This window comes from Hyperoodon ampullatus, assembly GCF_949752795.1.
Source record: "Hyperoodon ampullatus genome assembly, chromosome: 7".
NCBI classification, from domain to species: domain Eukaryota; kingdom Metazoa; phylum Chordata; class Mammalia; order Artiodactyla; family Ziphiidae; genus Hyperoodon; species Hyperoodon ampullatus.
The window spans coordinates 105,544,579-105,572,404 of record NC_136920.1 but is presented as its reverse complement, the minus strand read 5'-3'; the positions used below and the strand labels follow the sequence as shown (position 1 = coordinate 105,572,404).

General features: G+C 40.6%; 1 protein-coding gene and 1 pseudogene across 2 annotated transcripts; both read left to right on the top strand.

Annotated features, from left to right (window-relative positions):
- The first annotated feature begins 1,366 nt into the window (after positions 1 to 1,366).
- ACAT1 (acetyl-CoA acetyltransferase 1) lies at positions 1,367 to 24,532 on the top strand. Its single transcript, XM_079709281.1, has 12 exons — positions 1,367 to 1,444; positions 11,213 to 11,260; positions 12,331 to 12,448; positions 12,729 to 12,824; positions 13,032 to 13,132; positions 16,901 to 17,044; positions 17,812 to 17,962; positions 18,948 to 19,043; positions 20,760 to 20,873; positions 21,738 to 21,802; positions 23,491 to 23,648; positions 24,183 to 24,532. Exons 1-12 carry the CDS (start codon positions 1,373 to 1,375, stop codon positions 24,301 to 24,303), a joined length of 1,284 nt encoding a protein of 427 aa, XP_079565407.1. The 5' UTR covers positions 1,367 to 1,372; the 3' UTR covers positions 24,304 to 24,532.
- On the top strand, positions 7,730 to 9,634 carry LOC307055861 (large ribosomal subunit protein uL1-like; annotated as a pseudogene). Its single transcript has 2 exons — positions 7,730 to 7,890; positions 8,432 to 9,634. The product of its transcript is annotated as a large ribosomal subunit protein uL1-like (transcript).
- Positions 24,533 to 27,826: the final 3,294 nt, after the last annotated feature.

Here is a 27,826-nt window from a genome sequence, read left to right as displayed (position 1 = left end):
GTAACTGAACGAGGCAACCTGATATCAATTCCCCCGTAACAATTCCCTCTTCTTCCGGTAGGGAAGACTGTTGCCACTGCCAGCCTGCCATCTGCTGCCAACAATGGTGTGTCTCTCCAGGACCCTTTTGCTTTGGGTGTAAGTAAGATCCCCTATCCAATAAACCATTGATGTCTCTGTCGCTAACTCTGGATTTTTTCCATCTTGAGGCTGGGCAATTACAAGCTTTGAAGTCCTGCTGAGACTTCACTAACTTTTGGTGTGGCCAACTTTGAAAAATACAATCTCCCACTTGTTACAAAACATAATTAAGGGTGGGGATTTTACTTTAGGAAAAACCTGGGTTTGGCTTGGAGTAAGTAGGGTTAAAGTGCTCACTTTGTATGTTGTCACTCCTATCTTCTGTATAAAGTAAGTATAGGGAATTCCCTGGTGGTCCAGTGGTTAGGACTCCGGACTTTCACTGCTGTGGGCCTGGGTTCAATATCTGTTGGGGAACAAAATCCCACAAGCCACTTGGGCAAAAAAAAAAAAGCCAAAACAACAACAACAAGCAAAAGTAAAGAAATAGAAAAAAATTAAAAAATAAAATAAATATAAACGAAAACAATGTTACAAAGTCACAAAAATTTGCTCTCTCCAGCTGAAGATCCAAAATTAAGCAGTGGGTTTCCAAAACGTGAGAATACCATACCTAACACTTACATCATTCTCTGGAAATAGGTACAGGAAAGCAATGCCATGTAATGCTATCAGTTCAGAACCCAGCTCTACAACTTTCCATGCAATCATGGAAAAATAAGTTAACTTCTTTGTAGCTCAGTTATCTCATTAGTTAAGGGGTGGATAATAATAGCACCTAATTCATGGAGTTTTTGTGAAGGTTAATATAATTTTATTAATTGTTCAAAGTTAGGCATTAATGTTTCCTATTCCTCTTCTTCCTCCTACTAAGAAACAATTGCAAAATTATCTCATCATAAATGAAAAGCTAACTGGATTGCTTGAAAATATTTTCATGAATTTCCTTTGTGCTTTGTGGGTATTAAGTGAGAGAAGCAGGCCCAGTGAACAGAAAAGGCCCAGATTACACATAAACCACTGGTCTCAGAAGGTCAGAGTAGTGGAAAGGGAACCTGGCACTTTATCAGCTGGCTTCTAAACCAGCGCCTCCTGCCACGCGCCGCTCGGGCTTCCCAGCGCCAGGCTCCGCCCCTCCCCTCCTCTGCTGCTGGCCAATGGCCGCCGGCCGTCGCGGCCCGAGGCTGCTATTGGAGGGGGCGGCCGGGTCGGCGCTTGAAGCAGGGTCAGGGACCCGCCTCTCGCGATCACATCTCTCCGCTGGTAACTGTCCGCTCCGCGCTCGGCCACTATGGCTGTGCTGGCCGCCCTTCTGCGCGGTGGCGCCCGCGCGCGCAGCCCCCTGCTTCGGAGGCAGATGCAGGTGAGAGGGACTGGGACTCGGGACTCGCCTCGGAAGTCTTCTGCCTGCGGCCTCGCGGCCGGAAGGAGCCCTAAGTGCAGGCCTGAGGAAGCCCCCGGAGGGACCCACGCCCCGAAAGCCACGCGCTCAGACTTGCCGGCTCGTACAGGGCGTTTCCATTCTCAGAGCTCTCCCGGATCGTGATAATTGCTTTCCAGTGTGTCAAGTGGGGCAGGTATTTTGACAGGCAGAAAGGCGCGGGCTTGGTTCTGACCTTGCCCGACGGGTAGGGAAGGCCCGTAAAACTGGTTTCGAGCTTTTCTTTAAAACATGTTTGTGAGCGTTATTGTCAAGAGATTTTGATTTCATGCAATAGGTAATCATGATGGGCTTACAGGGTGATAATAAAAAGATATACCGACTCGGAGCAACTTCAAACCTATCAGGGAAATAAATGGCTACTCACTTTCTTGATGAGTAATGCTTACGTATTAAGGGCGTCCAGAGCCGTGTTTCTCCTCTGGCTGTTGTGTTTGGGGAACACAGGAGCGACACCCTGGAAGAATTTACTATTTTCCGTACATCAAAGCAAGCTAGCTTGCACCACATGTTTAGGGTCTGGCAAAAGCTAAGGAGTAGGTAGAGAAGTTCAGGGTGTGGTTGGTGAAGCGTGACTTTTCCAGTTTGGTTGGAGCAATAAAGTTTGAAATCCAGGGCTTCCCTGGTGGCGCAGTGGTTGAGAGTCCGCCTGCCGATGCAGGGGACACGGGTTCGTGCCCCGGTCCAGGAAGATCCCACATGCCGCGCAGCGGCTGGGCCCGTGAGCCATGGCCGCTGAGCCTGCGCGTCCGGAGCCTGTGCTCCGCAACGGGAGAGGCCACAACAGTGAGAGGCCCGCATACCGCAAAAAAAAAAAAAAAAAAAAAAAAGTTTGAAATCCAGTCATATTGTAAGAGTTTGTAAGAGTTTGGATTTGACTTAAGTCAGTGAGAACCGTTGATATTTTTGCTCTTGTCATAATTAGAGGTATAGGAGCATTGAAGTGGGGAAAAAACTATTGTCTGTTAGGTGTGATGTAACTTGAACTGGTCTGCTGGCAGTAGGAGCTGAAAGGGAGGAGCACTGTGCAAGAGATTGTGAAAGAATAAGTGTAGAACTTGACAAATGCAGAGTGAGGGTGGGAGCCAAGGGAAAAGGAAGAGTCTAAAATTAATCCTGGGTGACTGAGATAATAAAAAAGTCAGGAGGAGTGGGTTTCCAGGAAACATGAGTTCTTAGCATATTTGTTAGTATGTTGGAAATCACGAAAATGTACTTGGGTCATCCTGAGTTTCAACCAACATTTACTAGTGAATTAGGTGAAATAAGTACTTTAATTTTGTAAAAAACAAAACAAAACATAAACCAAGTGCAGAACCCTCTTAATTTATAGTTTAAGTGGGAGCTTAAAATCAAACACAATTGTTGCTGATGAGAAAAATGAAGTTGTAGGTTATGTAGCATATGATTTGTGGTGTTCATTTAATTGAACTCTAGGAATTAGTTGTATTGGTTGTTACTTGAATTAAGTGGTCATTTAATGAACCATGGAAATCCGTTTGTTTTAACAGGCTTTCAATATTCAGTGCCATTTTGTGTAATGGAACTTGATCTCTAACCCATTAAACTGGCCTTTTCTCTTTTGCCTTCAGATACACACAGGTCTCCCTTACGGTCAAGAAACCTTTATGGACTTTATCAGAGCTTGTTGCTTTCCAGCTGGAATTGCTTTTTTCTTATGGTCAAGAGTAGTCCTCCTCATCACCTTCGTTTACATCCACTTCTCCTTAAACTTCTGCAGTTAGATTTCTGTACTGCTCAACAGAAGAATACCAGTGATTTTCTTTTCCTGTATTTTTTCTTCTTCTTGACTTTTCTTTATACTATATTTGACACTTGTGACCATTCCCTCCTTTAAAGTCCTGTCTTGCTATTTTGAACCAAGATGATTTTCCTTTAATACTCAGACTTAAAAAAAAAAAAAAAAATCCTGCATTGTGCCAGTTCTGAGCCTATTTGTTCCCAGATTCATCTCCTGTTCTCTTTCTGTATTGCTGTGAGGCTGACCCTTGCAGGTGCCAGCATCATCTGGCTTCTGGCTGGGTTCAGAAACTGGTGGAAGATTGGGAGATAAGAAGGGAGAAGTCAGGATAATTATGTTTTTCCTCTCTGCCTTAGATTGTGTTTCTGACAATGTCTGCCAGTCCTTTGCTTCTTGCTTCTGCCAGGTGACCCTGACCCCTTGGCTTTGGTAACCCTGCTTCTTCCCTTTGTCTTAACAGCCTGAGCATGCTAGTGGCTTCCTGTTGCTAATCTCTGTGCTGCTGTCTCCTGTTCTCAGCTCTTCTGTCACCTGTACATTTATTTATTTTAAAAATTATTTATTTATTTATTTATTTATTTATTTATTTATTTATTTATTTATGGCTGTGTTGGGTCCTCGTTGCTGCGTGTGGGCTTTCTCTAGTTGTGTCGAGCGGGGGCTATTCTTCGTTGCAGTGCGTGGGCTTCTCATTGCAGTGGCTTCTCTTGTTGAGGAGCACGGGCTCCAGGCGTGCGGGCTTCAGTAGTTGTGGCTCGCGGGCTTTAGAGCGCAGGCTCGGTAGTTGTGGCTCACGGGCTTAGTTGCTCCGCGGCATGTAGGATCTTCCCGGACCAGGGATCCAGGCTGTGTCCCCTGCGTTGGCAGGTGGATTCTTAACCACTGTACCACCAGGGAAGTCCCTCACCTGTGCATTTAATTCTCTGCATTAAATTCTGTTTCACATAGAATGGTTTTATTTTCCTGGTTGAATCCTGATGTATACTCATGGTTTTTGCATTCCCTTCCCATTCCCTTTCATCCTGTGGAGTTTTGAACCTCAGTTCTCAGGCCTTTCTTATACAGAAAAAAAGAACAGAATGTGTTGGTAAGCAAGTAAGTGGTGATAGTGATCTGATTGGCAGTAAACACCGAGAGAAATGGATAGATTCAAGAGATAGCATGGAGATAGAATCTGTTGAACTTAATGACTGATTGGCTGTGAATGGCTGAGAGAGGAGTTCCACAGGCATTGATGAGCCCAGCTACAGCAGGTGTGTAGACAGAGGAGAGAAGAGGGCTTTGTACAGGGCCTTTGGGAGACACAGTATTTCAGGACAGGCAGACAAGTGGGAACCCGCGAAGGTGAATGAAAAGAGAGGACGGTGTTCTGGAAGAAAACCAGAGGAATGTAGTGTCACCTGAAAGCCAAGGGAGGGGAGATTTCCAAGAAGGAGGGTGTATTAGTTTCCTTGGGCCATTGTAAGAAAATACCACATATCAGGCAGCTTAAAACAACAGATATGTTGCATAGTTCTGGAGGCTAGAAAGTCCGAAATCAAGTGCCTCGTCTGAGCTTCTTGTGGTTTGCTGGCAATCTGAGTTCCTTGGTTTGTAGATGCATCACTCCAGTCCTCTATCTGCACGTGGCAATTTTCCTGTGTCTTCACTTCCCTTCCCTGCGTCTGTCTCTGTGTTCAAATTTCCCCTTCTTATAAGGACATCAGTCATACTGGATAAGGGCCCACCCTAATGAACTTATTTTGACTTGATTATTTCTGTAAGGACCATATTTACAAATAAAGTTACATTCTAAGTTCCTGGGAGTTAGGACTTCTTTTGGGTGGGGCACACAATTCAACCCATAACAGAGGGAGCATTCAACAATGTAAAAATTTAATATAACAGTGTTTATATAAGATTTTAACAAAGGAATTGTATAAATGAAATACATAAAATGAACATATACATAAAATGAAAAGTGTTGATTGAAATTAGCATAACTGTTTAATACTTGGAGAACTTTATAAAGGCCTGAAGAAATACAGACTTGGGATATCAGTTTTATGTAAGGGAACTTTGCTTCCTCATACAGACAATAATATGCATAAATACAAGGTATTTTGAGTACTAACTGCTAAATCGTCTAAGAAGTTGAAAAATTTTTTAAATGATTAATCTGTTTTCTCAAAATGTTTCCTTGATAATGGCTCAATTTCTAATTCATTTTACTGATTTTTACAGTTATTTTGGCATATGGATAGTTTTCATGAATTTGTCTCCTGTGAACAGAAATAATGAAAACTTAGTATCACTGATGACACGCTTGATTAGTGAAGAATATCATAAGCAAATCATTAGTTATTCAAAAATAGTGCAGTACTTTGGAAAGAGCAGTTGCCTCAGCTTCCTAAATTTTATTACTATTTAAAAAATATATATAATATGTATAACAAATATATAATATGCATAATATATAATATGTATATATATGTATAATATGTAAACTATATGTATAATAGAGTGAGGCTGCTTGGATTTGAAATCCCAGGTCTGCCCCATATTGGCTCTGTGACTCTGGGCAGGTTACTTGACCTGCCTGTGCTTTAGTTTCCGTACCTGTAAAATAAGAATACTAATACCCACCCATTGGCTGGTTCTATATCTAAAACATATTCCATGTACATCTGTTTGTATCCACCCCTCCTATGACCTCCCTAGCACTAGCCACATGAGCTCTTGCCTGTTCTCCTTCCCTTTTTCTACTCCTGCTCCTACAATCAGTTCTCTATACTTCAGCCAGAGTGGTCTTTTTATAATAGAAGAGCCTTCAGTGGCTTCTCATTGCACATAGAATCCAGAGTCCTCATGGCCTCTTTGGTCCCTGCTTGCTTCCTTAGTCTCAGCTCAGACTGTGTTCTCCTGAGTATGTGGCTCCCGCTATGCTGTTCCACCTTCTATACTTAGCTTGTGCCGTTTGTTTCTGGGCCAAGTTTGTTTCTACTTCAAGGCCTTTGTCCTAGTTCTTCCCAATGCATCAAATGCTCTTTTCCCTAGATCTTCCCCAGGCTGACTCTTTTTCTTAATTTATTTATTTTGGCCGTGTTGGGTCTTCGTGGCTGCGCATGGGTTTTCTCTAGTTGCAGCAAGCGGGGGCCACTCTTCGTTGCGGTGTGTGGGCTTCTTATTGCTGTGGTTTCTCTTGTTGCGGAGCATGGGCTCTAGGCGCGTGGGCTTCAGTAGTTGCAGCACGCAGGTTCAGTTAGTTGTGGCTCACAGGCTCTAGAGTGCAGGCTCAGTAGTTGTGGCACGTGGGCTTAGTAGCTCCGCGGCACGTGGGCTCTTCTTGGACCAGGGCTCGAACCCATGTCCCCTGCATTGGCAGGCGGATTCTTAACCACTGCGCCACCAGATGGTATGATCTGCCTCCAGATGTCACTGGAGCTGAGAAACTGAATATTAAAGAGTCAGCCTGGCACAGAGCAAGAGTGGCATGAGTTTGGAAAGAACATTAGAAAAGAAGACAGGGGCTTCCCTGGTGGTGCAGTGGTTGAGAGTCTGCCTGCCGATGCAGGGGACGCAGAAAAAGGAAAGAACATTAGGAGGCAGATCATACCATGCAGATCATCAGGAGCTCCAGTTCCAGGAGCCAGGAACTTGTAGGATAACGGAAAGACTGTGGATATCATTCTAAGAACAATGGAAAGCCATCAAACGATTTTTTTTGTTTTGTTTTGTTTTTGCGATATGCGGGCCTCTCACTGTTGTGGCCTCTCCCGTTGTGGAGCACAGGCTCCGGACGCACAGGCTCAGCAGCCATGGCTCACGGGCCCAGCCGCTCCGCGGCATGTGGGATCCTCCCGGACCGGGGCACGAACCCGCGTCCCCTGCATCGGCAGGCGGACTCTCAACCACTGCACCACCAGGGAAGCCCCATCAAAGGATTTTAATCAGGGGAGCTATGTGATCTGATTTACATTTGTGTGTGTGTGTTGTGGGGGGGGGGTGTTTTTTTGTGTTTTTTTTTTTTGGCCGCGCCAGGCAGCTTGTGGGATCTCAGTTCCCCACCAAGGATTAAACCTGGGCCACTGTAGTGAAAGCACCAAATCCTAACCATCGGACCACCAGGGAACTCCCTGATTTACATTTTAAAAACCATATGGACTGAAGAAGGGAAGTTGGGGATGCAGGAAATGAAGTAAAAGGCTGTTACAGTGGCAAGAGATGGTGGCTGGGACTAGGTGGCATTAGTGCAGATGAAGCAAAGTGGAAGAATTTAGGTATATTTTAGACACAGTATTGACAGTACCTGTGATAGAGTATCTCTAGGTATTAGGCAGAGATGGAGGGTGAGTCCTAAGATTTTGACTTAGCACCTGGGCAGATTGTGATGTGATGTCTGGAGGAGGGAAAAGCTGGAAAGAAACTAGTGTTCTACTTTTCCGGTTATCACAGCGTGAGGCACCATGAGCAGCAAAGTCTCCTGTGACACCCTCTATGAGGCGGTACGGGAAGTCCTGCATGGGAACCAGCACAAGCCCCGGAAGTTTTTGGAGATGGTGGAGCTTCAGATCAGCCTGAACAACTGTGACCCTCAGAAGGACAAACGCTTCTTGGGCACTGCCAGGTTGGCACCATTCTTATCCCACCGAGCCCTCAGCGTCCCTGTGCCCGTCTCCTCCCTTCAGGCTCTGGTTGAGGTTGAGATGGCCAGGCACATGTGGCACTGAAGTGCCCGGGTAGTTCAGACCCCCTGCTCCAGGCAGGTATGGCTGGACAGACCCCCCACACTGGGTCTTAAAACAAGAGGGGAGGGACTTCCCTGGTGGCACAGTGGTTAAGAATCCACCTGCCAGTGCAGGGGACGCCGGTTTGAGCCCTGGTCCTGGAAGATCCCACAAGCTGCAGAGCAGCTAAGCCCATGTGCCACAATTACTGAAGCCTGCGTGCCTAGAGCCTGTGCTCCACAACAAGAGAAGCCACCTCAATGAGAAGCACGTGCAATGCAACGAAGAGTAGCCCCTGCTCGCCACAACTAGAGAAAGCCCGCGCACAGCAATGAAGACCCAACACAGCCAAGAAATAATAAACAAACAAACAAACAAACAAACAAGAGGGGAGGTGTGGGGAGGCCTTGGCTGAGCCTGCCAGCTAGTTTGAGAAGCCAGACTAGCTGTTGGTGAGTGTGGATGCTCTGGGCTTAAGTCCACCCCCTGCCCCAAGTTCTCCATATGTGTTCTGGGGGACCAGCAGCACTGTGATGAGGCCAAGGCTGTGGATATACCCCACATTGGCATCAAGGTGCTAAGGAAGCTCAACAAGAATAAGAAACTGGTCAAGAAGCATGATGCCTTTTTGGCTTCAGAGTCTCTGATCAAGAAGATCCCACAAATCCTGGACCCATGCCTGAATAAGGCTGGCAAGTTCCCTTCTGTGATGACCCACAATGAGAACATGGTGGCCAGAGTTGATGAAGTGAAGTCCACGATCAAGTTCCAGATGAAGAAGGTGCTGTGTCTGGCAGTGGCTGTTGGCCACATGCAGATGATGAGCTGTGTACAACATCCACTTAGCTGTCAACTTCCTAGTGTCATTGCTTAAGAAAATTGGCAGGGGATTTCCCTGGTGGCACAGTGGTTAATAATACACCTGCCCATGAAGGGGACATGGGTTTGATCCCTGGTCTGGGAAGATCCCACATGCCGCAGAGCAACTAAGCGCATGTGCCACAACTACTGAGCCAGAGCTCTAGAGCCTGCGAGCCACAGCTACTGAGCCCGCGTGCCACAACTACTGAGGCCCATGCGCCTAGAGCCCGTACTCCGCAACAAGAGAAGCCACCACAAGGAGAAGCCCATGTACTGCAACGAAGGGAAGCCCCCTCTTGACACAACTAGAGAAAACCCGCGTGCAGCAACCAAGACCCAACGCGGCCAAAAATAAATAAATAAATTTATTTTTAAAAAAAGAAAGAAATTGGCAGAACATTTTGTACATTAAAAACACTATGGGAAAACCTCAGAACCTGTACTAAGGCACAGCTTAATAAACCACACTCCCACCATTAAAAAAAAAAAAAACAACTAGTGTTCTAGGGTGGAAATTGAGAGACATGAGTTGGACATTAAATTCAGGCTATCAAGTTGGCACTTGGATATATGAGTCTGGAGGTCAAGGCCGGAGATAGAAATTTGGAAATCACCAGGACATAGTTGCTGTTTAAAGCTATGGGGCTAGATATGATTAAGGAGACAGTGAAGATGGAAAATTAAAAGGGGCCTGGAACAAAGCCCTGGGACATTCCAGCACTTAAGAGGTTGGGAAAGGGAGGATGAAACAGCAAAGAAGACTGAGAAAAATAACTAGAGAGATAAGAGGGAGACTATAAGATTGTGTTAAAATGGAAGCCAAGAAAAGGGAGGGTTTGTGTAGTGGTTTACACATATTACCTCATTTGATTCTCACAACTTGTGGAAAGTATTTTAGAAAACTTAATGCTCAAGAATACTCAGCTTGTAAGCCCAGGCTCTTAACCACTGTGCGTGTTTCCCCAAGGAGAAAAGTGAGTCCCAGGTTGCTGAGAGGATGAGATGAGTATAGTGAAGTCTTTATTGGATTTTGCTATCCAGACATTGTTGATCTTGCTCAGAGACAACAACAGGATAGATGAAAGCCAGATTGGGTGGGGTTGGACAGTAAATAGGAGGTGAGGACAAGGAAACAAATTGTAGGTAACTTGTTGGAGAACTTCTCTTGTACAGAGGAACTAAGAAATGAGGTGAAAGCTCAATGGGAGTCTGGGTTAAGAGGTTTGTTTTTAATTCTTTCAGGTGGGAGGAAGCTTATTACTATGCTTACAGAATAATCCAGGAGTAAAGGGGATGAATGATGTTGGGGAGAGGGAAGGGATAACGGAAGATGTGGCATCTTTGAAAAGGCAACTGGAATGGGATCCAGGGCAAAGTGGAGAAACCAGGGAACCTTCAACTAAACAGAACCAGAGACTTTAAAGTGGTTTAGAAAAGGCCCTTTGATTGCAAGGAACAACATCCCATTTCACACTAGCTAAGTAGAAAGGGGCTTTTTTGAAGATATACAATAGGCAAGCTCTTGGACATCCAAGGTTAGGAAATAAAGTAAAGCTGGCCTTGCTGGAACCCTAACTGGAAAATCACTAACTATGTTATCTTCTTTTGTCTCTTGTAGTGTGACATGGTCTTTTCTTCCTTTTCTGAGTGTATATGTTCCATTCCTTTGCTTCTCTGCTTACTTGTGGCTTTTCTCTTTGCTGTAACCTCTGCTTTTACATGGTGTTGCTGACTAACTCCAGCCCCTTGGGCCTTTCACTTCAAGTGCCCATCATCATTCAGTTGATCGGGTCTCTCAGAGTGCTAGCTTGGTTCAAAGTCCATTCAATTTGTGGTCCTGTCAGCTCTGGCCAATGGGAGGAGGATGGGAATCACCCTGTAGGTACTTAGGGCCGTCCCTTCCAGACCCTTTGGAGAAAGGGGTGTAGCTGGAGAGGCAATGACTGGCATGTTTACTACAAGTAGGAAATTTTAATTCAGAGCTGGGTCACAGATAATATGCTAGAATCCTTCAGTGTAAGTAGGTTATATAAGCAGCAGCCCAATTTGGGCTTACTTAATTTAGAACTTAGATTTAACTTAAAATCACATTTTATAAAGCTTATACTTAAAAAGGCTTAGAAATTTTAAGATGATAAATTAATCAGAAGGTAAAACATACATTTCCAATGAACAGTTAATCAGATGAGAATATTACAAAAGTAGTAATTTTAAAAATTGTAACAGTGATATATGCGAACAGGAAAATTTGGAAATTAAAGTATAATGCAGCAAAAAGAAATTATCATAATCCCATTAGTGAGAAGTATAAAGTGATGTAGATTAATATTTTTTACATCATAACAAATATTTATATTACAGGAAATAAGATATGTGGAACGAAGTTATGTATCAAAACCCACTTTGAATGTAAGTATAAATTTAAATTGTGCTTTAAAATTTCAAGAATTTAAAGGAAATGTAGTCTATTAAAAATGCATATTCTAAAGCATGTATAGATGAGGGTCAGCTTGGGATGATTCAGTGGTTAGGAATAGCTAATTATTGAAATATTAAGTCAAACTCCCAAATTACCATAAAAAATTTCAGTCTAGCGCCCTGCATAATTTCTGCTTCTTCCCCAATCATTGTCTATGGTAAACAACCATCTCTAAAACTAGGCAATGTTCTTCCTTTACTTTTGGGAGCCCCCATTATATTGTGTTGGTTGGTACATTGCAGAGGCCACATGGAAGATACTAGAAGAAAGGTGCTGAAGGAGACTGGGGATTAGACAGGAAGGACCATCACCTGGTCACCTAGTGCTTCCTGAGGGGTCCTCCTTTTGTTTCATAACGGTTCCTAAAAAGACTTAGTAATAGCCTTCGACCAGAATCTAGGGAATGGTTCTCTTATTATCTATGAGAATTTATGTATGTATGTATGTATGTATTTATCTAAGAGCATGTAGAAGGCAAGCGTAAGGAGAGAATTGTTAAAATAGTGTTTTGCAATATTTAAGAGAGCTTTTATCTTTTTCTTAAATTTTATATTGTCTTATTAATAGTTTAAGAAATTATGGCTCTGGCTGCGTCCTAGTTAAGTGGTATGGCCCCCACTAACATACAGGTCTTGACCCTAGACCAGAGTTTCCCTTCAGTAAGGAAGCCCTTTAATTAGGGCTTTTTATGCAGTTAACAAGGGTAAACTGATCATTTCTTAAATTTTGACTAAGGAATAGAATTGAACCTTAAGCTTCTGGTCTATGCCTATTTTAGAACTGGTTTTTCTTAGGTTTTCTATTAGGTCTTAAATCATAAAGTACCAGCATTGAACTGATTTTAGTGCTGTTCTAATATTATTTTCATCTTTGATGGGTAATTAGTCATTCATAAAAAGTCTGTTTCTTGGATAATATATCTATGAATTGTTTATTTATGAAAGATGATGTGGGTAAAATATTTAAATATAATAATTTTTACCATCTTCTGTCTTGCCAGGAAGTGGTCATAGTAAGTGCTGCAAGAACACCCATTGGATCCTTTCTAGGCAGCCTTTCCTCTCTGCCAGCCACTAAACTTGGTTCCATTGCAATTCAGGGAGCCATTGAAAAGGCAGGTTAGTAGTTGCTTTACTTTTTGTGTTGAGGGGTAGTGATTCAATGGAACAAATATTTATTTTGCACTTTCTATATACGTAACACTTAGAAACGAATTAATGCCTACATTTCTGAATTCCCTTGAAAAGAAGTCCTTGTACTAGAGTGTTACGAATGAAGCTCAAAACGGACAAGAAAAAGAAACCATTCCTGCTATATAATGTCATGTACTTTACTAGGTAATTACTAATTATTAAATTGAATAAAATATGGAAATGTCTTTGTGATTTTTTAAAAAAGGGATTCCAAAAGAAGAAGTGAAAGAAGCATACATGGGTAATGTTCTACAAGGAGGTGAAGGACAAGCCCCTACAAGGCAAGCAGTACTGGGTGCAGGTATTAGGACTACATTTTTGCTTTTACACTTAAATGTTTGACATGGCAAAATGGAGGTCATTTCAGCTTAAATAAAACGTTAAATGCATAATAGACTTATATTGGCAGAAGAAATGTTGCGGATTATAGTTTAACATGCTCTGTTTTATTACAGTTTATTTGAAGAATATCTTTGTTTTTCAAAAGTATGATTTATATTGGTTTTAGGCTTACCTATTTCTACTCCATGTACCACTGTAAACAAAGTTTGTGCCTCAGGAATGAAAGCTATCATGTTGGCCTCTCAGAATCTTATGTGTGGACATCAGGTAAGAAGTACCTTCTTTTCCATTTTATAGCTAAAATAATATGCAGTGCTAAAAAACACTACAAATCTAAGCATATTCATACTCTAGAAGTGAGATTCTTTCTCATAAGTGCAGTTGCTGTGTTGTTTCAGACACTCAGGAGTGTCTGGATTTGCCAATTCCATTTGAAGTAGAGGTCAAAATGATAGCTCAAGTGTCTGGTATTAAAAAGTAGTTTTCAGCCAGGATGTTTTAGTCTTTGGGTGCCCCTTTACTTAGAGATTCTGGTTGATTTAAGACACCGTAAGTTTTGTCTGTGCTAGAATGAGAGGGTTTTTATCATAAATGAGAATAAGGTGCTGACCCTGGGAATCAAATCATTGATTGAGCCCAAAATTGATGACTAATTTATAGTTCCTTATGTTCAGGTTCAGCTGTAAAATTGTGCAGGCTTTCTATTGGCCTTGATGATTTTGATCTTGTCTTTACCTGAGACTGAGCAAGAGATAGGCTGCTCAGCAAACATATGCTGGATGTTAGGAGGCTAGACCTGGACACGTAGCCCTAAGAGTTTATCAGATCCAAGCCTTTTTTTCAGTTGAGGAAAGAGGTTGAGAGGACTACAAACACAGTTACAGGGGTAAAATTAGAAAACAGGTGTCCCTATCCCTGTCTAGTGCATTCCAGCCTATCAGGGTATAACACACCAAGGTAAAAATCAGTTGTGAAGTGTTTGCAGATTATTTCTTACATGTACAAAAATCATAATTATGCATACCCTTGCTTTTACTCCTCCCTTGCTTTGTTTCCAGTTGTAAGGCAAGCCAAAGAGAAAAAAAGAGTGATACCTTATACACATGCTAAAAACTGAGATGGTATAGAAAAGTATAAAATGAAAAATCTTCTTTCTTCTTGCCCCACTTTGAATCTCTGACTTATTCATCACTTTTTTGTGTATTCTGCCACCTAAGAGCAGAGAAACTTTGGAGAAGTTTCTTAGACTCAGTGCCCCATGTAATGTCTTGGAGATCGTTCTGTATCAGCACATAAGATAGTACTCTATTGAACTGAACAACTATAATATACTTATGGGTCCTTATTGAATGGACATCTAGGTTGTCTCCAGTTCTTTACTATTTTAAATAATGCTGCAGAGAGTACCCCTATGCATATACCTTTGTGTACTTATAAATACTTAAATCAATTCTTGTTAATTCACTGTACTAAGCAGTATAGTGTAGTGGTTAAGAACAAAAAGTCTGGAGCCAGACTAATTTCAAATCCTGGTTTTGCCCATCATTAGCTGAAGATCTACTATGTGGACATTCACTGGAGATTGGTGAACAAAACATTTAAAAATGTCATCATGTGCAAGTCTGTCTTTTGGAAAAATTCCTAAGAGGAGAATTTTGGAGTCAGAGATTTTAAAATTTTGATATTTTCAAATGCTTTCCATGAAAGTTATACCACAGTTACATATTTTCCAAAGCTTATGAGAGCTTGTTTGCCTATACACAAGGTAACACTGACATCAGGTATTACCAAACCCTTGTCAAACGGTCATGAGACTGTTTAGATGTTTCAGAACGGTTTGAATGACAAGGAAAATTTTGTCTCAGTTGATTTTTTTGTGGTTCTCTAGCAAATGCTTTCAGTTAGTGTTCTTTGATTCATTTGTGCATGTATAAAATTATCTGACTTAGAGGAATACTAGGAATTGCCTTATTTTGAATATTACCTGATTTTCGAAAACGGTCAATTTTATTATATTCTGTAGAATAATTGATAACTTAATTTCTGTCACTTATTATTGCCATCATCCCCAGAAAATACTCAGTATTTCAGGATAACAGAATAAAACTTATATGAGAACTATTTGAGACTCTCCATTATTTGAAAACAGGCAAAATATTTAGGTTTCTTTGGTATAGAACTTCTGTTTGTCTTTATTCTTTTTTTTTTTTTTTGCGGTACGGGGGCCTCTCACTGTTGTGTCCTCTCCCGTTGTGGAGCAACGGACGCGCAGGCCTGATCAGCGGCCATGGCTCACGGGCCCAGCCACTCCGCGCCATGTGGGATCTTCCCGGACTGGGGCACGAACCCGTGTCCCCTGCATCGGCAGGTGGACTCTCAACCGCTGCGCCACCAGGGAAGCCTGTGTCTTTATTCTTTTTTTTTTTTTTTTTGCGGCACGCGGGACCCTCACCACTATGGCCTCCCCCGCCGCGGAGCACAGGCTCTGGACGTGCAGGCCTAGCGGCCACGGCCCATGGGCCCAGCCGCTCCGCGGCATGCGGGATCCTCCCAGACCGGGGCACAAACCCGCGTCCCCCGCATGGGTAGGTGGACCCTCAACCACTGCGCCACCAGGGAAGCCCCCTGTGTCTTTATTCTTGATTAAAGACTGTGAGAATATAATATTGGCTTTGATTTTATATTTACATTAATGTTTTATATTAAACTATTTTTAAAAATTAGCCCTTATAATGCAAATGAATTTCTTTTGTTAATCTGTAATTACAGGTTAGTTGATTTATTAAACTTCTACTATATATGCCAGGCACTAATGACATAAAAATAGATATGACAAGGGTTTCTGGCCTCACAGGAGCTTAGTTTAATGAGAAGATTTGACACATAAATATAGCTACAGTACAGTGTGATATTATTAATAAAAGCAATGCACAGTAATTGGGGGACACAGAAGAAGGAAGGGAAACTGTTCCAAAAAGGGATACAAATATGTGGTCAGGGAAGGCATGAAGTGGCTGTGTTTTGATTAGTTTTAAAGGAAATGTAGGTGTTTTACATGTTGGTGGATAGGTCAGAAGTTCAAAGGTGGTGTGAATTAGCACAGTATCTTTGAAGACTTGATTTTCTTTTTTTCTTTTTGGCTGCACTGCGCGACATGTGGGATCTTAGTACCCCGACCAGGGATTGAACCCGTGCCCCCTGCAGTGGAAGTGCAGCGTCTTAACCACTGGACCGCCAGGGAAATCTCTTTGAAGATATTTAAACAGTTCTGTATGACCTCAGGTGTAGGTCCAGGCATGAGACTGGAAAGGGAACGAAAGACAGATTGTAAAGGGCCTTATGTGCTATGCTGGTGAGTCCTGTAAGAAGTGGAATGACCAGACTTACAGTCTAGCCAGAATGACTCAGATGAGTGTAGATGACACTTGGGTGGAAGGACAGGCTGCATATCAGATGATCAAGTAGAAAATTACTATAGCTATCTGGGAAGAGTTGATTGGGAGGATCACAATCAAGGAAGTAAGATTATTTCCAAGAACTGAGATTACATTTTTGTCAGTGTCAGTGAAATGAAGGGTTAGAAGAATTTCAGAAGACGGTTCTACATTAAAGATTCCTGGCATTCTTATTAATGTCTGATTCTGATCTTAATTATCATTACACGTTTCAGACCATTTCCTTTTACCAGTGTCAAGAGGGTACTTCTTATAGTGACTGTGTAGCAAATGTTTAATAAAGTCCATGGAGAATACTTGTTTGTTGTAGCTGTGTAAAGGGTATAATGGGTTTGCAACTACAGTTGACCCTTGAACATGGATTTGAACTGCCTGGGTCCACTTAATGTGCAAAGTTTTTTCAATAAACACGTACTACAGTTGAATCTGTGGATGTAGAACCATGGATAGGGAGGGCCGACTGTGAAGTTATACATAGATTTTCAAGTGTGTGGAGCGTTGACGTTCCTAATCCTGGTGTTGTTCAGAAGTCAACAGTACCACTTGAATTGACATTGGGTTTTTGTGTGTTGCTGAGCAGGATGTGATGGTGGCAGGTGGGATGGAGAGCATGTCCAATGTTCCCTACGTAATGAACAGAGGAGCAACACCATATGGTGGCATAAAGCTTGAAGATTTGATTGTAAAAGATGGGCTAACTGATGTCTACAATAAAATTCATATGGTAATTATTGCTTTGTAATGGAGAAATGCCATGTATATAAAATACTGCTTGATTTTAAAAATATATATATTTAATTTAATTAATTGATTTTTATTTTATTTATTTATTTAGTTTTGGCTGTGTTGGGTCTTTGTTGCTGCATGTGGGCTTTCTCTAGTTGTGGCGAGCGGGGGCTACTCTTCATTGCAGTGTGCGTGCTTCTCATTGCGGTGGCTTCTCTTGTTGTGGAGCATAGGCTCTAGGTCCGCGGGCTTCATTAGTTGTGGCTCACGGGCTCTAGAGCACAGGCTCAGTAGTTGTGGTGCATGGTCTTAGTTGCTCCACAGCATGTGGGATCTTCCTGGACCAGGGATCAAACCCATGTCCCCTGCATTGGCAGGTGGATTCGTAACCACTGCACCACCAGGAAAGTCCAATATATATATCGCAGAAACTGAACTGAAGGATATAAATGTTGATTGAGCCATTCATTTTAGGAAAATGTTCTTCTAAGCTCATTGCATCAACTTGGTTCAACTGTTGAATAAATTGCCCCACACTGAAATAGGACATTTTCTGACATTTAATAATGGATTCCATAGGTGTTTAATTATTTGTCTTCAAAATAGCAACTTCTGGGCTAATTCAAGTATTTGAGGATGAGACATGAGTAAAAAAGTTACCTAGTACAGAAAGAAGTATATTTTAAGAAACTAAATTTAACTACTAACCACTATTTTATGTTATGCAAAGTTAATTAGTTTTTTAAAACTTCCAACTTCTATCAGGGCAACTGTGCAGAAAATACTGCAAAGAAGCTGAATATTGCACGAGATGAACAGGATACTTACGCTATTAACTCCTATACCAGAAGTAAAGCAGCATGGGAAGATGGAAAATTTGGAAATGAAGTTGTTCCTGTCACAATTACAGTAAAAGGTTGAAGGATAAATAGATTTTAATTTTTAGTAGACTTTACGTGTTGCTAAATATTTTATGTTTAAAAAATTTCATATTAAAAAATATGAAGTGGTCCTTATCTTTGAGGAATTATGAACCAGCATTTACCCAGCATTTATCCATTTTTATCTTTGTTCATTTCAACTGAGGACGCTGACACTGCTGCTTATGGTTATTAAAGGGAAATGTTGCTAATTCAGAGGTAATATTTAATTTCTAATATAATATAATTTAATTTCTAATATCATTCTTTCTAATATAAGCAACAGACAACACACTAAGTTAAGTGAAAAGGGGGGATTTATTAGAAGGCCACTTGGGGATTCGTCCCAGAACTGAAAGATGTATGGCAGCAACCAGTCAGCTCTGGGAACTTCAGGGATTGGAAGTGGGTAGTCAGTACCATTAGGACGTGCTGTCTCGGCTTTTCCGTGCTGCTTTTGTTCTTTATTGTCTCAGCCTTCCTGTGGTGCTGCCTCCATCTCCAGGGTCACATCTGTAGGGCTCTCAGTCACAAAGGAAAGAGACCTCCTCACCAATTGCAGCAAAATAAATCCACAGTAAAGACTCAATTAACTTGGTTTAGGTTACATTTCGATTCTAGCAATAATTACTGTGATGAGAATGATGGAGTACCAAAACTTATCCAGCCTAGGTTGGACATCTACCCCTGGGGTTAGAAGAATGAGGTCTGTGATCATAGAAGGAGGCTGAGAGAAGAGAATGGGATGTGGCTAAATAGAAGACTTAAATTGCATCAGGCTACTTAATAAACTCTTCTTTAAGACACTAACAGAAATTATTGATGGTAGATTCTTGAGTGGAATTTACTTGGGATGGTTTAAGGTATGTGGGCATACAGGGAAGCACAGACTACCAGGCACCTTGTGTACCATTTCTTACTGAGCAACTAATTATTATCTTCACTGCTAAGATCACTTAATTTAAAAGATTTTTGTTTTAGGTAAACCAGATGTAGTGGTGAAAGAAGATGAAGAATATAAACGTGTTGATTTTAGCAGAGTTCCAAAGCTGAAGACGGTTTTCCAAAAAGAAAATGGTTAGTATTAAGAAATGAAGCATAAGAAAAAAGAGTCAGTGTACCATATCTAGTCTTGGAACTGCCTAAGGATTTTTAAAAATTCTAGAAAACTAGATGGTATTTAACATTTTCAATGTATCAGGCTCAAGTGAAGTTAACAAAACATATGATATTTATCCAAAGTATATTTAAAATTGCTTAACAGTTAATATTTTCTTTGTGTGTCTCTTTGAACGTTTTTTTATTAATTTTTATTGGAGTGTAGTTGATTTACAATGTTGTTGGTTACTGCGGTACAGCAAAGTGAATCAGTTATGCATATACATATATCCACTCGTTTTTAGATTCTATTCCCATATAGGTCATTACAGAGTATTGAGGTAGAGTTCCCTGTGCTATACAGTAGGTTTTTATTAGTTATTTATTTTATATAAACAGTTAATACTTTCAATATATAAAGCCTCTGGAACAGGTTGTAGAATGATGTAGAACAGTTTTTCATATGCACTTCATCTTGAAAGTTTTCCGTGATATGAAAGTCAAGTCTACATATTATGTTAAATATCTGTAAGCCTCTGGAGGACTAAGCTGTTAGCTGTTTTTCATTGTTGTATCTCTAGTGCCTGGTTCTCAACAAATAAATGTTGAATGTTAGTGTAAATAGGATCCCAGGTTACTAAATCCTTTGAGGAAAAAAGGTCAGTTCTGCTTTTAAAATTGGCTGTATACAGCTGCGATAATAATCTGAAATAACTTTTTCCCCTTTTTTGATTGAATTTCTCAATACTAACTATAGGAATGGATTAATCTTTTTTATTAAAGCATCATATAAAAATTTATATTGCAGGGAATTCCCCGATGGTCCAGTGGTTAGGACTCCGTGCTTCCGCAGCAGGGGCACGGGTTTGATCCCTAGTCGGGGAACTAAGATCCCACAAGCCTCACAGCTCGGCCAAAAAAAGAAAAAAAAAATTTATATTGCAAAAGTATATTTTTATAATTTTAGCAGCAGTCTATTTTAGGGTCTTCATTGGTATTTAAAAGAAAACAGCTTAATTGACATATAATTTGCATAGCATAAAATTCTCCTGTTTAAAATGTACAGTTTAGTGACTTTTAGTATTCATTTAACTTCAAGTGATTGTAGAGAAGAAGAAATATCTGATTTTGACACTGATTTGCAAAATATATAATGAGTGCCTGCTCTACTGTGAATAAGCAAATACTTAGTGTTTGTTAGGAAAAATATGAAGTGGTCCTTATCTTTGAGGAATTATGAACCAGCATTTACCCAGTGCCATCACACATGCCTTTTGAGGTAGCTTTGAATAAACTGTTACAAAAAACTAACGTAAGGGGACTTCCCTTGGTGGTCCAGTGTTAAGACTCCATGCTCCCAATGCAGGGGGCCCGGGTTTGATCCCTGGTCTCGGAACTAGATCCCACATGCCACAGCGAAGATCCCACACGGGGCAGCAACCAAGACCTAGCGAAGCCAAATAAATAAATAAAAATATATTTTAAAAAATCTAACATAAAAAGGCATACTGACATTAATTGTGTTATACACATACACATATAATTATGTGTATTTTCCTGAGGGCAGAAATTATCTCCATCCATATCTTCATGCATCTAGCAACCCAGGCAGTATTCTGCAGAAATTTGTTAAATTGATCCAAACGAATTCATTGTGAAAGAATGTTCTGACGTCATGCTCATTGATACTTTCAGGTACAGTAACAGCTGCCAATGCCAGCACACTGAATGATGGAGCAGCTGCTATGGTTCTGATGACTGCAGATGCAGCCAAGAGGCTCAGTGTTAAACCACTGGCAAGAATAGCAGGTAGAAAATGTTCTGAACTTGTTTATTCCTAAACCCCTATATTCTTCCTGAAATTGAGGTTCTTTGCCAGTAATATTATACGTAATATTGAAGTTGGCTATTTCTGTCTGTAGGTTGTACTTTGTGACAGAATTTAACTAGTACATGTTTTAATTGAGATAGAACCTCCTTCAATATTTTCGTTAGGATTTGATTTGTATAAGAGAAAGCTTGTAAAAATCTTTCCCTATCCTGGATGATGTGTGGGAGACTACAGGGTACACGTTTTCCCCTGGCACTGTGGGGAAAGGTAGCCAAGTAGAGTAAAAAGACTATGGGCTTAGGAGTATAGAGATACAAAAAATCTAATTGTACTGGCATTAATTATTAATTGTGTGGTCTTGGCATGTCCTCAGTCTCCTTAAGACTTTTTAGCTGTAAAATCTGCCTTGCCTTCTTCATAAGGAGTTAAACAGATACCGTTTTGTTTAGATCATGGTTTCTTAACCTCAGCACCATTGACATTTCACAACAAATAACTGTGTTGTAGGGGCTATTCTATGCATTGTAAGATGTTTAGCAGCTTGGCTTCTACCCACTAGATACTACAATAAGTGGCATTCCACCTGTGCAACAACCAAAAATATCTCTAGATAATGTCAGTGTCCCTGGAGGCAGTTCCCCCTAACTCCCTATCTGTGAAAGTCAATGGCTTAGATGACTGGTATAATCTTGTAAAGTGTAGAATCTTAGAAAAGGCACAAATACATTTAAATACACTACAAGGTTTAGGAAACTTGCATTTTTGCATATTATATGAGTTGTTAGATATAGCTTTGGGTGCTTGTAAAAAGATTTTAACGACCTATTTTTTTTTTAATAAAGCATTTGCTGATGCTGCTGTAGAACCTATTGATTTTCCAGTTGCACCTGCATATGCTGTACCTAAGGTGAGAACAAAATAACAGACCATAACTCATTGTGCCAATTTCTGGTTTTGCTTATACCAAGGTTGCATGTTTTAGATTTTACATGTTATTCATCCACCAAAGCATAGAGGTAGCTTAGTTTCAAATCTTCTCACTTCTCTCGAAAACAATTAGAGAGCAACAAGGATAACAACAACAAAAGTAAAGGGGCAACCCACAAACTATATTTTCAGTGGAGCAGATAAAAACTACACGATTGAATTCCTTGTGTGGGAACTCACATACCTGGAATGGCAACCGCAAAGTGGGAGGTTGGTGCAGCAGAGAAAAGAAGGGAATGCTGAGGGTCCAGGGTTCTAGTATTCAAAGCAAATATTCATTACTAGAAGGAGCAGTCTTCATCCTGAAAGGGAACTCCTGGAAGCTGGTCTTAGAGTAAAACTGGAGATGGAGAGGACCTATCTGCTCCAGTTGTCAGTCTGAGTCTTTGTGGGAAGTTACTAAGGGGTCCCAGGAAAGGAGACAGTGTTGTGTTGGTTTAGGGGTTAAGGGATCTCAGAAGACTCCAGCAAATGTTCCCTTTCAGAAGTAGAGGGCCTCACCCTGAGAGAAAATGTCTGAGGGTGGCACCCAGATGTAAAAAAAAAAAAAAAAATCAGTGGGGAATAAGGATAGAGAAGGATCAGAAACAACAGGGAGTGATGATCTGTCCAGAGGTGGCAGATCTCAGAAAGCAACACAGTTATACAGCTTCTGAAAGTGAATGTGCATCACATTGGAAAGGAAGGGTGATAAACATTTCTCAGCTAGATTCTGAGAGCTAGAAAAGTGGCTACACTTAGGTACCATGTTTTGTCTCATGGCATTGGAACTAGAGGAAGGTGTTTGGGCTGTACAGCTTAGAAAGCTACCTGAGCCTGCTGGAGGAAGAGAGCAAGGAGGAACAAAAGTTTCATGTTAATATTATTGTTGCTCAGAACAAAAAAATTTCTAAAGATAAACACCCTCCTGCAATAGCTGAGGAACTATCAAAACAAGAGATCATATAATAAGACTTTAAATAAATCATTTACAATGAAAATACGATAGCTCTGAATAACTGTGCCCCAGATAACCCCACAGCAATGTTTATAAAGCAGAAACTCTAGGGGATACAATGAAAAATTAGTATGAGACTAGTATACCTCTTTCATTTGATAGATAAAGAATCTAGAACTAAGCAACATATAATCAGTAAAGTAGATCTTAAGAATATTTGTCAACTATGTACCCCTAAATAGAGTACGTGTTTTTCAGTTATCCATGGAATGTTCAAGAAAATCAAGTTTTCTCTCTCCAAAATAGAAATACCATAATGCAAACAAGTCTTTGATTACAATGCAATAAGATGAGAAATTAGAGCATTCCCTGGCAGTCCAGTGGTTAGGATTCCACACTTCCACTGCAGGGGGCACGGGTTCGATCCTTGGTCAGGGAACTAAGATCCTGCATGCCGTGCAGCACCCCCCAAAAAATCAAAAACAAAAACAAAAGATGAGAAATTAAAATCAGAAAATAAAAGGGCCCTTCCTCCTGGAAACTAAGAAACTCTATATTTATGTATTACATCAAAGGGAAATATAAACGAAAATTGCAGAATTTCAAGAAGATAATGAAAATAACTTTTGACTTAACTACCTGAACATACTCTGTATTTTTAAAAAATTTAGGTTCTTAAAGATGCAGGATTGAAAAAAGAAGATATTACAATGTGGGAAATAAATGAAGCCTTTAGTGTGGTCGTACTAGCAAACATTAAAATGCTAGAGATTGATCCCCAAAAAGTGAATATCAATGGAGGAGCTGTTTCTCTTGGACATCCAATTGGGTAGGTAAAATTATAAAGAAAAATATATCTAGGTTAATGGCTACCTTTGTATATTCCTATCAATCAAAACTTAAACTGCTTCATGATAATTCTTGTTACTCTTGGTTTAACAGTTTTTCTTCCCACCCATTCTTCATAAGGCAAATACCATTTCTGATAGGATCCCCATTGAACACAGATCTATCACATCTGTTCCTTGAAAAATAATATTGTTTTATGTTGAAGAAGATAATTTAAGAGTAAAATCTATGCTTGGGCTTTTCAAAAAGCTGTAACCATTCTTGGGGCTTTCCTGGTGGTCCAGTGGTTAGGACTCCACGCTTCCACTACAGGGGGCATGGGTTCGATCCCTGGTTGGGAAACTAAGGCCCTGCGTGCCGCTCAGTGCGGCCAAAAAAAAAAAAAAGGCCGTAACCCTTCTTGAAACGAGTCTCCCAAGTTAAAGTAGTTAAATTCAGCTATAAGTAATAGCTAATTTGGTTATTCATACAGTCTATAAACCATTAAAGTACCAAAATGCTTTCTTAATCCTAGGATGTCTGGAGCCAGGATTGTCGTCCATTTGGCTCATGCCTTGAAGCAAGGAGAATATGGTCTTGCCAGTATTTGCAACGGAGGAGGAGGTGCTTCTGCCATGCTGATCCAAAAGCTGTAGACAACTTTTGTTGTCTAAAGCAACAACCCTATGTAGCCAGAAAGGCCTGCTGTAATCAGGGTGACTGATTACCCTGGGTCAGCCTGTATGAAAATAATCTGTTTCACTTTTTATTATTTTCAACTCTTTTTAAAAAAATAAGATAAAAAATCAAATCCCTAAACCTTTTGAGATTACACAGTAATTTTTTCTTCTACTTTACATTGTTTCTAATCTTGAACACATTTTTGTTATAAGGCTGTACTGTTTAAAATACCACTGTGCAATATTACTGACTTATAAGTAGCTAGAAGCTTCCATTTTAGAGAATAAATCTTAATTTACATTTTTGAGGACTGTTAAAGATTAAGTGAATGTTATCTGTCACTAATTTAGATTTAATAGACCCTTCAAAGTAAGAGCAGTTATTCTGTGCAAACTAGGAATGCCTCATATCATTAGTCAAGAAGCCAAAGACTGTAGTGTTGCTAGAAACAGGAGGAACCCATGTGCTCAGGTCTGAAGTGGGTGCATTTTCTCATAACCTCATCATTCAGAATTTGTTTGGGGGTGGGGGTTAGGGTTTTTGCTCTGAATTACTACAGTAGCACAGAGAGTGGGAAAGAAGGTGGAAACTAAACTGCTCAACTGAATGGATTTCTGAAGGGAAGAGATCGCCACTTTCATTATGCCACAATGCCTGTTCCTAAGCAGAAGATGCAGCACAAGTATCTTGAGTTGCATCTCATCTAGAAAAAACACACTGTAGGCAGGGGCTATGCACACGAACCTCAGCTGCAGTTCTGAGAAGGGAAACCTGTTTAAGTTGATGTTGACAATAGTTGGGGAGTAGAGGGGACAGAAAAGTGGTATTACATATGTCTCCTGGCAAATAATTCAGTGAATTATTCAGTGAATCCTTATCTTTGAAGGAAAAAAAAAGATAATATGGAAAAAATTGTTCTTAAGATTCAAAGACTACTTTCAAAAAAATCTGTATAGTAATTACAGCTCCCTTTTGCAGCTCATATGTGCTAAGTACTGTCCTAGAGGCTTTATTTGTATTAACTCCTTTAATCCTCACAAAAACTCAATAGGGTAGGTACCATTATTATCCCTCCTATAAAAATAAGGAAATTGAGGCGTGGAGTGGTAGAATAAATTCTCAAGGTCAAATACCTCGTGAGTAGCTGAGATGGATTCAGTTCCAGGCAGTCTTACTCCAGAGCCCAAGTTCTTAACTCAGTATGTTTGGCTTCTCAGTCTCAGATAAGTATCTGCCCTAACTGTAATAGGAACTGGGTAAAATACATGGGGAAAAAAAAAATCCAACCGCAAATATTTAGAATACTTCACTGAAGATAAGCAGAATTAACAATGAATCCAAAAGTCAGTCGTCTGGAAAACATCTGGAAAACTTAAATCTGGGAGAAAATGAAGAGAGAAAAAGAAAAGACATAGAACCAAGTAAATGGTATTTATTAAAAAGAAAAAAAAAGGTACTCTGAAGGAATAATTACAATATAAGAGAAAAACTCAGATTTTTACTAAGTGTGCAGATTTAGAAGGCCTTATTTCATTAACAGAATTAACAGAATCACACTAATGTTCTATGGAAAAGACAGTAAAGGAAACAATTCTTCAAACAGCTAGGTAGAAAAATTGGTAACCTGAGTCCTTATTTCTATAACTGTCAGAAGACAAGTGACAAACATCTACATATTTTTATTTTTTATTTATTTTTTTAATTAATTTTTTTTTTTTTTTTTGCGGTATGTGGGCCTCTCACTGTTGTGGCCTCTCCTGTTGCGGAGCACAGGCTCCGGTCGCGCAGGCTCAGCGGCCATGGCTCACGGGCCCAGCCACTCCGCGGCATGTGGGATCTTCCTGGACCAGGGCACGAACCCGTGTCCCCTGCATCGGCAGGCAGACTCTCAACCACTGCGCCACCAGGGAAGCCCACATCTACATATTTTTAATGGAGTAAGAGTGATAAAGATACTAGAAGGAGTGTCTAGGCATGCAAAAGCTTAGAAAATGTAGCATTGTGATGTTTCCTCCAAAAATGACAAAGGTTTATCAGCACATGGAAAGAATAATCAAGAATTTGGGAATGTGAAAGTTAAATTTTTAAAAAATGATTAAGGACTGACTAGGGAGCAAGGGAAGATAGTGGTGAAACGGGTTAAAATATATATATATATATGCTAAATAAAGGGAAATGCCATTGGAATGTAAAAAGGAGGTCCACATTTTAAATTAGAAGATAAAAGCTTAGAAGAACCCAATTAGAACCACCCAATTACAAAGTCAAAGATGGCTGGTGTATATCACAAATTATTAGACATCAAGGCAGAAAGTTTTAAAATAGGACAAGAACTATTCCGTGTAAAGAAGATTACACAAAATGAAGTTATAGAGAAACCAAAGAGGGTCATAGAAGAAGTGGCTTTTATGAAGGATGACATGAGAATTTAGCATGCATTTAGGAGCTGATTGGCATCCTCCCTGGAGATTGGGGAAGCCAGCAGATACCACCTCTATGTTCTCACTTGAGCCCAGTACACATCACCAATATCTCACTAAAAGGAGCTTATACACATCTGGTGCCCCAGCTTTTGCAGCTGCCACCAAAGGGAGAGACCCCTGGATCACCTGGCTGTGATAGCCAGCAGGTTTTATACTTATGGGTGCCACAGAACTATAGCAAAGAATCAGTCATTAATGGGTATAGCAGCCCTGCCCACACCCCCCAAGGGTACACCTGGGCCCAGTGCAGAAGCAACATGAAAAAAAGCCCATCTCCTAGTTTTCTCCATGAGAGGGCCCTAACTACATACTTTCCCAGTTGCTGCCTACAAGTACAGCTTTCAATCAGCTTGCATCTAGGTACAGACTGCAGCCTTCCTCTTTGGGAGCCACTAAGAACAAAGAAGGCAGCATGGAAAATCACAAATGTTGAAGAGATAAAGAGCTCTGGTCAGGCTGATGTATAAGGTTCTCTTACCTAAGATCACTTTGTCAAGACAGAGAGAGGTGGCTCTTTTATCTAAGGTACAGAAACCAACACAGAGAGTCAAGGAAAATGAAGAAATGGGAATGTTTCAAACAAAAGAATGAGATAAAACTTTAGAAACAGATCTCAATGAAACAGATAAGTGATTTACCTAATAAAGAATTAAAAATAATGGTCATAAAGATGCTCACAGGGCTTCCCTGGTGGCGCAGTGGTTGGGAGTCTGCCGATGCAGGGGACACGGGTTCGTGCCCCGGTCCGGGGGGATCCCGCATGCCATGGAGCGGCTGGGCCTGTGAGCCATGGCCACTGAGCCTGCACGTCCGGAGCCTGTGCTCTGCAGCGGGAGAGGCCACAGCGGTGAGAGGCCCGCGTACCACAAAAAAAAAAAAAAGATGCTCACAGATCAGGAGAACAATGTTTAAACAAAGTGAGAATTTCAAAGAAGGTAGAAAATATAAGAACGTACCAAACAGAAATCAGAGAGCTGAAGAATACACTAACTGAACTGAAAAATTCAATAGAGGA

Bases quoted from the DNA above. Each gene is read 5' to 3' on its own strand.
- ACAT1 (XM_079709281.1), top strand. From the start codon at position 1,373: ATGGCTGTGCTGGCCGCCCTTCTGCGCGGTGGCGCCCGCGCGCGCAGC. The intron at 12,825-13,031 runs GTATTAGGACTA...TATTGGTTTTAG, and splicing joins GCAAGCAGTACTGGGTGCAG to GCTTACCTATTTCTACTCCA. The intron at 21,803-23,490 runs GTGAGAACAAAA...TAAAAAATTTAG, and splicing joins CTGCATATGCTGTACCTAAG to GTTCTTAAAGATGCAGGATT.